Source organism: Seriola aureovittata, chromosome 9 (assembly GCF_021018895.1).
Source record: "Seriola aureovittata isolate HTS-2021-v1 ecotype China chromosome 9, ASM2101889v1, whole genome shotgun sequence".
NCBI lineage: Eukaryota > Metazoa > Chordata > Actinopteri > Carangiformes > Carangidae > Seriola > Seriola aureovittata.
The window spans coordinates 2,826,668-2,838,845 of NC_079372.1; the positions used below are offsets into that span (position 1 = coordinate 2,826,668).

Sequence of the window (12,178 nt, forward strand, 5' to 3'; positions counted from 1 at the left end):
TGACTGTGTTTTAATAGCTACTACAATTATTGTTCTGTTGTTTCCTGTGGGTCAATAAATAAGTAATAAAAGGTCACTGTAAATTCTATTACTTTCCACGTGTTATGGGAGCTGTGTTCTCCCAGTAGTACTTTTAAAGAAGTATTTATCTTAATTTAGACTAACCTACCATCCATGGCTAATGTAATAATCTAAAGTCAACAACCGCTTAACAGAGAAACAACATCATTTTTTGTTGACCGCAAAATCTATACTGTCACACTGTTTCCAGACTGACCTTTCACTTCGTATAAGAAATGTGTGAAGTGTAAGGAAAATTCTAAACAGTCTAATTGGTGCCATAACAGTATGACATACTAGGTGTTCATATGAGAATCCTGATCTAAAACTGCTTTGAGGTGGGTAATTAGGGCTATATATGGACATTTTAAGTACTACGATCCCAACTGTGTTCATTCTGAAGAATGTCCTGATCTAATTCAAGCTTTAGCCACACTTTTTCTCTCCTTGGGGGGCTGATAATTGAAACGCTGCTAATTTTCTGTGGTCTTAATAGGCCCGCAGTGACTACATAACCCCTCGCTGCTTAACATAGCACTGAGACACCATCAAACGGCGGCTGAAATCAAACCTCTGAGGAATTAATCAGGATGCAGGCTGTTTTGTACTCAACCAGGCATCATACATTGTTAGGTGTCAGAGAAAAAAAAAATGCACAGCAGGTGATGCTGTTTGTAAATTTTCTACACAGAGTATAGACAGTAATAACAACACCTGAATAAAGCTCTTCCCACTGCTCCTTTTGACCTTTACAAGGCTTGGCACTGCTTTCTGCTCCCTTTTTATAGTTGTGTCAATTTAAGTATTGCGGCACTCATTGTTCTTGCCCTTGATCTTTCCCATTGAGTGTAGCCGGACCTTTTAATGTCACTGATAAAGTAGTCCAGAGGGTCCTGCCGCCAGTCTGTCTGTCGTCTAGAATCATTACAGCACTGCCACTTGAAAAGACAAGGACTCTCCCTTAACATTAGTCGGTGACACTGCTGACGATCTTCAAATAGGGCTCTTTCCAAGGCCCCGCCACACAATGGACACACGGCTGACCTGGCGCTAAAGCCACCGACAGATCCTGGGGGTCCTGGGTGAGTGTGGATGCCACGGAGTCCAAGTGGAACACAAGTCCCTGGGTTTTTTGGCTGGGACTGGATGCTTATATGTGTGTTCAAGGGATAAAGGATGAGAGAGAGGGAGAGAAAGAGAAAGAGAGAGAGGGAGAGAGAGAGAGAGAGAGAGAGAAAGCCATAGCGACTTTGAATAGATAATAGATGGTCCTTTTTAGGTTACACAGTGCAAGGGCCCAGGGGTATGAAAGAGATGAAAGAGATCTGTGTAAGTGCATGGGTTGGTGCCACGCTACGCTGTACCCGCTGCCCTGTTAGAAAACCCTCAGAGACTCAGCGGTGTCTCTATCACAATCTCTTTAGCACTGGAGACAAATGGTGGCATTGGCCTGCTTTATGGCCATCATTAATTATGCTTGACTCTTCTCTGATACCAGCACTGTTTCAAGTTGAGCTGTAAAAAGTCAAATCATGGACACAGTAACTCCTCAGAAGGCAGGTCCCGGACTTTAGAGGTCAAAGGTAGAAATGTCTCAAAAACACACACACATACACACACACACACACACACACACAGACACACACACACACACACGTATCTGACTATAGGGGGAGCTGGTGTTGGTGTGGAAAAATACAAGCGTGAGTAGGTCCTTGTTTCACCAGGGTGACATTTTGAAGTGACAGCCCTCCTCTGCGCCATTTAATTCCCTTGGAGGGGGCCCAAAATGAGATGGAGAGAGAGACAGGAAAAAGTGGGAGGGAAAAAAAGCTTAAAAGAGAGCGTAAGAAAGGGAGAGCGAGCACCAGAGATGCTGAGATAAAGAGAGGGGGAGAGGAGGACTGATCCATTCTAATGAGGAATAACAAATGGCCCCTTTGGCCTTCCTCTCCTTCTACCTCTCTCTCTACATCGCTGACCTTTGGGTTTGGAAATTGATTTACTGTTGCCGCTGTTGACGATGGCATTTTGAAAATGGTAACACCCCACCTCATTAATATAGCCACATGTACAGAGAATAAGTTACCTTGGCCCCACGCCAAAGGATTTTTTTTAATGTTATTTACAAAGCAATAGTAGAGATGCACAGGTGGAGTGAGAAGTGTTTCCTGTGGTTAAGGACGTGTGGCAAAATAAGGGAAGCGACCCTTAGTCAGTCAAAATTAACAAAATAACAGAGAGCCACTGATGACAGATGATGCCTATTTATACAGATTTAATTTTTATTTACTCGACATACAGAATTTGCAGATAACTACTTCTGTGTCATAATGACAACCCGTTTTGGTGCAACACTGTAATCTTCTTCGGTGTGTGTGCTTCGACATTCGGCTCTCTAATCTAAGTGCCCAGCTCTCAATCCGAGTTACAGAAAACCAAACCCACCTGCCCCCTTAAAAGACGTGTCCGACAAAAAGACAACAGGCCGTTCTTGGGCTCATTACCCAATCCAAACACTGACTATCAGTGACCGTGATTTGCTAGAGCTGTTCTTTTTCGGCAGGAAACACACTCACTCCGGCAGCACAATAACACAAAATAAGGCAAATTGCCTAAATGTGAAATGTATTTTGGATGATGAGGCATTTTCCACCCTCCCCAGAGAGAAGAGACTTAATGACAAAATTGAGAGTAGCAGATAGGAGAGATTGAGCGATAAATTGTCGAGTCCCTGGTTGATGACAGGCAGAAAATGGCCTCACTTTGGCTTCTTTGCAAAACACATACAAACGCCCTCCCCCAACACATACGCACACACTTTTGATGCCAAATTTAGTCAAAAGCAAATACAGCCATATCAAAGTGACGTGTTCTTGCCAAGTACAAGCCTATGAGTTGGAAACCATTATGTGCTTCTGAGCAAAATGAATCCGGCAAACAGCGCGGTAACACATAGTGCATCCTTTAAGTAAAATGGTTCTGAATACCATAATCCTATCGGCTTTCATCTTACACATTACTTTATGCTCGTCGCCACTCCCTGAACTCCTTAACGTCTGTTGTAATAACAAAAAATACTGACATAATACCATGTAAATACCAGCCTGTTAAATTGAGCCTTGCAGCTTTCATAGCATGTCTGTTGACAAAAGTGTGTTACACACCTTGATAAGACGGAGTGTTGATTAAAGCTGGAGAGCACAAATTAGCACTGTTCATCTGATGTGCTCTGTTCCAAACTGAATATGTGGCACCACTTTGCATTTTTTCATATTATTTGTTTTCCTTTGTTGTTTTTTCTTATTTAAGTTTATCCAGCCCTCTATATTGCAGGGAAGTTAGGAATCGACCTGGTGTTCATGTGTTTACCATTAAAAGCAATAAAAGAATGTGCAGAAGAGAAATCCCTGACCTCCATGGGGTCCAGAGGTTCTCCGTTCTTCAGCCAGCGGTACGAAGGTTTGGGCTTGGCGCTGGCTTTGCATTCCCACACCAGAGTGTCATCGATGGTCTTCTGAACGTCCTGCGGCTTCTCGGTCAAGTGAGGTGGAGCTGAAAGGTCACAAACCACATACTGTAAATTAACACCTTAATGCCACACAGATGCTTGAACATTACCAGAATGCAGCACTTTTACAATAAATCAATGGACCAACCAAGCGCGCAATTAGTTCATTAAAGAAGCATCCATGTGCACAAAATCATAAATCCACTTCCAGTTAACCCAAAGCTGACCTCCACTTGAAAAATTATATAAATAAAAACAACTGTACAAGCTTAAATTGTGGAAGATCGAACGGTTGAGAATATTCGCTTTAAAGTTAAAAGGTAAAAGATAAACTATTAGGTTTGCTACATTCAGCTTGAATTAGCAATATTAATGCAAATCATTTACAAGAATCATGTTTACTGAATATGTAATTTTTTTTTAGCAATGCACTTAATAACACAGACTACGTTGCCTTCTGGTCTTTTGCAACTTCAGAAATTCAGAGAGAAAATGCCTCTATATTTACGATAGTGCTCCTACTGTCATATAAATGACTAGCACCTTATCTCTGGCAACAGTGTAAGGAGATTTATGGCCCTTGTGAAGCACCCACATAAATACAGGACGCCCCGCCAGGGTCAAGGGGAACGAGGTAGTTAGTCTGCTTGCCTTGCTGTGTGACTTTGATAATGTAATAATCTTAATAATGATAATGCCATTATTTTTTCTCGATTAAAAAAAGCCCTTATCTTATTTCTTTCCGGGAACATGAGAGTACAGTCTGAGCTAGAACTGTATCTGCGGAGCAATCCATGACATGGACTTTTTAGAAGGGCAAATACTCGCCCACACACAGGGACTGAAACCAACGCTTCTCAATACCGAATACACTCTCTCCTACCATTCGGTCATAATGTGGTTATGAGTGTTATGTATTTAAATTGGTCACAATGTGCTCTGTGGATCCCACAAGGCTTGTTGTGGTCAGAAGTTGACTGTCACATCCTGTCCAGAACAGTTGGTGTTTTGAAACTGTGTGCCTAACAACTTAAAAGGCAAAATCATGGCACCCGCAGATGACAGAAAAACGCCTGGTAACGTAAAGACGACAACAGTATGTTTCAAAATTAATGAAGGAGTTTCTTGCTTATTATTTCCCTTTGTATTTCCTATCTGTGGTAACAGTGCTGCATGCATTGCCTGAAGAGCATTTCACTTGGTAAGAACAAATTCTCATTTAAGTAATATTTAAAAAGCTTAGAGAGAAAAAGAGAGCAGCTCCATATGCTAATTGAGATAATATTTTGTTATCAAAAATATGCTCTCTCTATGTTCTTTTCACAAAAATAAATTACATAATAAATACATTTGGAGAAGAGCAAGCAGTACTGAATTGAAAATGCATCACTGTACAGCAACAAATAGTTCGTGACAACCTGTTAACAATATTACAAATGAGACCGTCAGATATATGATAACGGAAGCGAAGGCATGACGCAACCAGTCTCTATACAAAATCAATCTGATCGTGTGTGAGCCCATTTAAATGCAGTCAACTGCTAAACCATGATCTAATTTCATAAATCCCCAGGAACTACAGAAGGACAATTAAGTGGGAAATCGAAAGAGAAGTCATCCCTTATTGTTCCTGTGCCCGCATTGGTTGGGTGTCGCAAACACGACATCCCAATATTGATTCTTCTATTCTTCTATAGAGTTGATGGATGTCCCACAAGCGCCTGTCTATGGGAGCTTAAAATGAGATTACAGATTTTTATCACCTGGCGGCCGGCCAGTCTGCGAGGCTTTGAGATAAGACAAGACCTAAATCTTACGAGTGGAAACACGATTTCCACACAGCTACAGTAGAGGAAAGGTTTAGAGGCCATGCAACAATGCACCAAGACAGTGATAGTTACAAGTTGTCGAAACATCACGACTTTGTTTACAAAATGACCGTAACACAATCGTACCATTGTCCCCAGTATTTGGACCTCTAACTCGTCAAGATCCAGTGTCTATGAACTGGAGCTTCTCTTTAAAGTAAAGCATTTTTAATCCCCAGCCTACCTACAGGTACTGTGAGCATTTCATCTTACCCACAGGTGCTGAAAAAACCCTGTATTATCATATCAAAGGCATCCTCCTTCACAGGAAAGAAAAATCTGGATTTGATGATTTCAGTCAAGCACATCCCTACAGGGCCTTGTGGGCAGACATCATCAATGCATAAACTGCAAAATAATGGAGAGAGAAACTATAAAAATCCTTCATCAAGGGCCATTAAAAGCTTTCTCAGAATATGGGCCATAAGTCCAGTGTTGGTGAGGGAAAAATCACCTCTCTCTGAGAGGTGGTATAAATCTGTGTGCACTACTGCCCATGTTAGCCGCTGGCACAATAAAGATCTTGTCAGAAATGAACTACTGGTAATAGGTTAATTTACTACCACATTCCACTATATGATGCCGTTATATATGAGTTCTAATAAAAGCTACAGATTGCATGACAACAAATAAAACTTTTTTGTTAGACTCACACCAAAGCTCCCCTTTGATTCTGCAACATTTTCGATCAGGCCCAGTATTAGTGAACCTTTGAGGCCATGAATCACTGGGTAGAAGATTTGGTAAAAGCCCATAAATGCACATGATATGTTAGGGAGACAACTGACAGGTTGAAAGCATAAGATATTTTCTTGTTCCCTAGACAAGAAGTGTGAAGTAAGTTAAGTTTTAGATCAAAGTCAGCGAAACCATCCTCCTACTCACCATAGAAAGACAGCTTTCCTTTCACCGAGTTTCTTCCTCTGCTGTTTTCAGCTACACACTCATATATCCCTGCATCCTCCTGCTGGAAGTATGGGATCTCTAAAACTCCGCTGGCTTTATTTATGTCCACCTTCCTGCCAAAAGAGGCTCCATCCACTCTTCTCCAACTGATGGTTGGCACTGGGCTAAAGGTATGAAAATATAACACACACATCAAGTGCTGTGAAAATGAAAAGTACTCCTCAAGATTGTTTTATCTAGGGATTTAGCTTAGCTGAAGACACATACAGCATATGATAACAATGAAATATTGGAAAACACTGACAAACTATGTCAATGTTAAATTAATCTGAAACCACGGAGCGTTTCTGCTCTGCATATTCTGGGTACACAGAACAAGAAAAAGTCATTAACATGTGAAATCTGCTGTTCTCTAAATCACTTCACAAGGGTTTCCATGCATTACCACGCAGCTTAAGATTGCTACAGTAAACAACAAATGGCACAGATATGACTCTGGCATAATATCACACAGTGGGACGTACTTTCCGAGTGCAAAACATTCCAGTTTGACAGTTGAGCTCTTAGCGACAGGAACAATTTCGGGGAACTGGACTTCGATTTTTGGCTCGTATTCACCCATCACACCTGGAGTTACAAAGAGAAACATAGAGTTGATGCCACACCAGTCTGAGGGGATTGTTTTCAGTTTAAGGCCTGAAAAGGTCACAAAGAAACAAAATCAAAACAAAGCTTAGGACATGACTGTGTTAGCAAAAAGAAATTATGACTCAGTTTCTTTCAACACTTTGTACTGTGTGGCTTAGGGGGGGGAATGTCTGCTTGTGACATTTCTGTCCACTGTTGGGCTTGTGATTTCAAATACCAAATATAAATCATACTCTGAGCCTATATTGGTGGTCTACATAGCATCAAACATCTGCCAAGCATAATTACAAACCTATCTTGTTTCAACATGAAAAGAAAAAAGATGAAATGGTGCAGTAGCTTGTTGCCTCATGAGGTTGACACCAGTCCACTCAGGGTTCTCGTTTTTTACAAACCGGTCGGATTCAAAGAAAAAAAAACTTTGATGATCTGATCGGCCGGAGTGTTTTACCAAGAGACTCACCGCTCTTTTGGGCATACTGGGCGGCAAAAGCATGCAGTCTGCTTACTTTTCAACTCGGAATAGTGTGTAATTTCGCAAACTATCTATCTTGAACATGCTAAGCAGGCAGTAAACAGTTTCGTTCTGTAAGCCAAGTCACGGACATAAATGAGCAACAGATGATTCCGTTTTGCTGGCAACAGTTAACCAGCAGCTGGCAAAATCTATGTTTGCCAGCTAAAACTTTCACCTTTTAAAACTTGTTATCTTGCCAGGCTATAGCTAATTAAAGTCACTACATTTGCAATTTGAAAGTTGCACAGGCTCAAAATTTTTTCGTGTAAAAACAAAAAGTAAATCATCATTCTGCCTCTCCTTTGTGCTCTCTGTAGAGTTCAGTGAGGGTGGCACCGTCGTACCGTCAACCCGCAGCACCAGGGGAGTCGGTGGTCCTTGCACACTGCTTTTGGTGACTGTGTTGGTGACTACACAAGTGTAGTTGCCCACATCAGAGGGCTCCACTTTGGCGATGTAGAGGTTGCCCGTCTTCTGGGACACGAATCGCCGAGTGTCCTGGATGACAAACGACGGGTACTCATTGAAGATCCACGTGAAGGTGAGCTCTGTGAACAAAGTCAGGGATAATGGATGTGAGACATGCGGGATGCAAGTCGAAAACACACTCTGCATTCATACATCATCTGTGCACATGTGCAGATAATGTGCGCTTCGTCAGGAAGTCTCATCACTCCAGTTTGGGTGCATGCCTTTAGGTAGAAAACAATTAGTGAATCACACTGGTTGCCTTCCATGATTAAAAACACAATTCATAATTTAATAACAAGAACTCTTACTCACTGTGGAGTGGATACCGTTAATATGGTAAATGTGGTAATATGGTTTCACAGGTCGACTTTGTTGTATGATCACGCTGAGAGTTTGAATGACTGGCTTTACAGGGGCATTCAAGTAGATATTTACATGCTCGACTTAAAGGCTGGATGGAAAAATGAGTGGAGTGGGTTGGTGGTTAAATGACTAAGCAGGCGCTCAGACCAATAATGGACCCTGTGTTGAGACAGCGGAGAAGCCTGTGCTGGTGGGGGCATGCTGCCTGAGGTACCGCTGAGACAAGAAATACAATACAAGGATCCCAGTTTGAAATATAGATCTGTGACTCTGAAGGTTTATCAAAAACACACCAAAACACTGCACAGCTGTTTATAGTAATATGAGACATGACTTTAAAAGAGGAACGACTCGCAATGATCATCAGACCTTATTTACCAGCAATGTGTGCTCGCATGTATCTAACTCCACGCCACAGCACCTTGCCAAATTAGGTCGCGTTGCATTTTGGCAAGATTTGCTGAAAAAACACCATTTTCCTTTCTTGCCAGAGTCCTCTGCATTAAGATCAAATAAGTGAGTAATTGTATTATCATTGTATTTCATCTCATGTTCGTTATCTTATCCATTCTCATACCTCTTCTTGGGATTTATTTCTTAATAAGACTGTATTTAAGAATAGAGAGACAGAGATTGTACATAAAAAATAACAAGAAGCATCTCCCTTTGTGGCTGTCATGCAGCAGCAGAGGACCTTAAATCAACCCTGAAGCTGCATCTCCTGCATAAAAAAACTGTATAATGCCCAATAAAACCAATGTATCACAGCTCATGTTATTCAGTATGATAACACCAAGTCTACTATTCATCATCCATGCTAACAAGTTTTTGTGAAAGACTCCCAGTACTATCAACCAAATGGAGCGCAGTCAGAGAAGCTTTGCACTAACAATCAGCAGCATTATAAAAACGAATGATGGTGTTTTGACATATTGACACAAGGATAGATTGCTCTGGACCATATTGCATCCCTGTCCCAAAAGCAATCTCGGCCGTTGGTAAAAACTTGTCTAAGCGATGACTCGGCACTACAGTACGGGGAATAATTGAGACGTGAGTTGGACACTCATCTACTGACTCAGTATTCTTCACTTCTGCTCTTCAGGGGGCTCGAGGACGTGTGGGCTCTGACATATTACTGCAAACCTTGCAAATCATGATGTGACACAGAATCTTGAGGATCTTGTGTGAGGATGCTCCTTTTTTTTTTTTTTTTTTTACCAGGTACAGCATGGGTGTTTTTATGTTGGTTGGACCTGTAGAGGACAAACTAACCTTGTGATCATCCCAAGAGCACAACACGAGATCGCAACTTGGACCACACAGTGTAATCACACCTGTCCCCTTTTTTGTGCCAACGGTGCCCGTGTTTCCTCCTTTCCAGTGTGTCACATTTTTAATTTGATAATGTTTAGAAACTTTAAAGTAAATGAAATCCTCTAAACACGCTCTTCATATGTCTGCTAACAATCAGATGTGCTTCAAAGGGAATGCTTTGACATTTCGAAAAAATACACTTAGGCCTATTCACTTTCTTTCCAAGAGTTAGATGATGAGATCAATACCTCTTTTATGTCTGTACAGTAAATACCAACGACTTAGCTTAGCACAAAGCCTGGAAACAGGGGTACATATCTTGTAGTTTGACTTCTTCCAAAGCTAAAGAATCTGCCTCTAAACCTCTAAAGCTCACTAATTAACACGCAATATCTTGTTTGTTTAATAAGTAGTGTTTAATACATTTAATCCATATGAAAAAAATCACAATTCTGTTTTACAGGAGGTTGTGTGCCACAGTATTTCATAAATGGGAGCAGTCATATCCCTGAGTCTTGTAAGCAGCTTGAGTTATAATTTTTTTTCACTTCAGTCTTTTTAGAGATTAGACAAATGAGACAAAACACATTAATTAGTGAGTTTTAGAGGTGCTGGCATGTGAATTGTTTTGGTCAGAGTTTCCGGTCTATATGCTGAGACAAATTCACCATGTCCTGGCTGTAGCTTTGTATTTAAAGAACAGATATGAGATCGGCATCAATCTTCTCATCTATTTCCCGACAAGGAAGAGAGTGTGAAAAAAGGTGTATTTCCCAAATTGTGGGCTAATCATTTAATGACTTTCATAGACTGGTTTGAGTCACATAATAAGAGGAGTCGCGTTATCCCCCTGCAGTTTCTCCTGCCGTGAACTTGATCCCAGCCTCTGTGACTTGTATCAACCGTGACTTCTTGGCTTGATCCATCCAAACAGCTGTAATATCCTCCTCTCCCCTAAATAATATATCCCAGCTCTCATCCTCACAAGGTTATTCATATTTAATGTCTGTTTATGAAACAATACCTTCTAAAGCTGCAGGGCACGACAAACTGGAACAACAGCAAATAAGAGGTTACTAATTGGTTAGTTAAAGATTCATGGTGAGAAACAGGAAGCAGGAAATAGGAAGTGGAAAGCATCATTGGCTGTACTTGATGATTTGACTTGAGAGCCTTCTGCGGATGGACGGTAATGGAATAATGCAATCATGAGTGACAGTGAGTGGCAGATTTTCATTGTGGTTCCATTTAGCCCTTGTATAATGAACAGGCAGCATCAATTCCCTCTTAATGATCTGAGAGGAGGGAAGAGAAATGGAACATGACAGGCCAAGGACATATTGAATCCAGAGTGGGTTTTTTGCACAAGTGTGTATTGTATCAAAGAAAAGTATATGCACAACTTGTGTCAAAGTTTGTACTCCCAAGTCTGTTCCCTAGACAGTAACAGCCATTAACCAGGGGTACCTATCTGTATTCATCACACACAACAAGTTCACTCTATGAAATGGCTTAGGTCACGCACATGGGAAAAATGCCTGCGAGCTATATGTGTTGTTACTAGCCAGCGAGCAGCCCCTGTTTTGGGGTAGATGCACTGGATGGAGAGAACAAGAGATTTCAGCCTTGAGTAAATCTAAAAGGCCTGTTTCCATTAGTGAAAGGAGGTCAGATGCATTAGGTCCTGGGCGAACCACAGTCATTCAGACCCTCTCAGAGCAAAAGACAACACATACCGACATCTGATGCAAATACAGTACGGCGCAGTGAAGGAATGCTGCTGGAACTCCTCTTGGATACTTGACAATATTTTGGTCATTCTTTAAGTGCAACTTCAACCTGCCTTACAGTTTTAGAGCATCCTGGGGCCGCACCAAACTACTTCCTGCTGCCTGTCTTGAGGGTTTTCAGGCATCGTTAAAATGAAATAATGGCTTCCTGAATCATGCATGGGATATTGAAATCCTTTAAAGGGGAGATGAGGCAGATCCTTGTCTAAGGCTGCATTGTGCTGATCATGAATTGTGTCCTGTCACCCTTTATGGGAGCATGTTTCTCACTTTTCCAACACTGTCTATTTAAAATGCCAGTCAGGATTTTCTTTTTTTTCAAACGTGCAACAATACAGTCATAGTGCTGTAAATAGAATACAGAACCCCATTATTTATCTTTGCACATTAATGTATTTGTCACACCTTCCTAATGTATCCATATAATTCCCATTTGACAAGATCTTTCGAGTCTTTTTATACTTGTTTTTCAGTCTTTTTAATCTCTTTGTCTACAAGTGAAAATATTCTGCAATATTTCTCTGCTAAACCTAATCCAACTTAAAGTCAAATGACATTTATCATAATACATCCACAGCTAGATTTCAAAATCTTCTCTTTTAAATGAAATTTCGTTATTACTCCAAAAATATCTGGAGACCAGTTCAGCTGCCTATCGACACTTGAACTTCAAAGTATTCCACTGGTTCAAACATTGTTTTCTCCTTTTTCTTTCTGCTAGTACATA

At 41.0% G+C, this 12,178-nt stretch overlaps 1 protein-coding gene across 2 annotated transcripts in view; it reads right to left on the bottom strand.

Moving 5' to 3' along the window:
* cntn3a.1 (contactin 3a, tandem duplicate 1) overlaps positions 1 to 12,178 on the bottom strand; it is a 71,732-nt gene that overhangs the window by 26,722 nt on the left and 32,832 nt on the right. For both annotated transcript variants that reach the window (XM_056384075.1, XM_056384073.1), the window contains exons 6-9: positions 7,855 to 8,058; positions 6,870 to 6,972; positions 6,325 to 6,509; positions 3,476 to 3,615 (exon numbers count right to left, since the gene is read on the bottom strand). In XM_056384075.1, the coding sequence (XP_056240050.1) occupies positions 3,476 to 3,615; positions 6,325 to 6,509; positions 6,870 to 6,972; positions 7,855 to 8,058 (632 nt within the window). The remainder of the gene's footprint in view (positions 1 to 3,475; positions 3,616 to 6,324; positions 6,510 to 6,869; positions 6,973 to 7,854; positions 8,059 to 12,178) is intronic.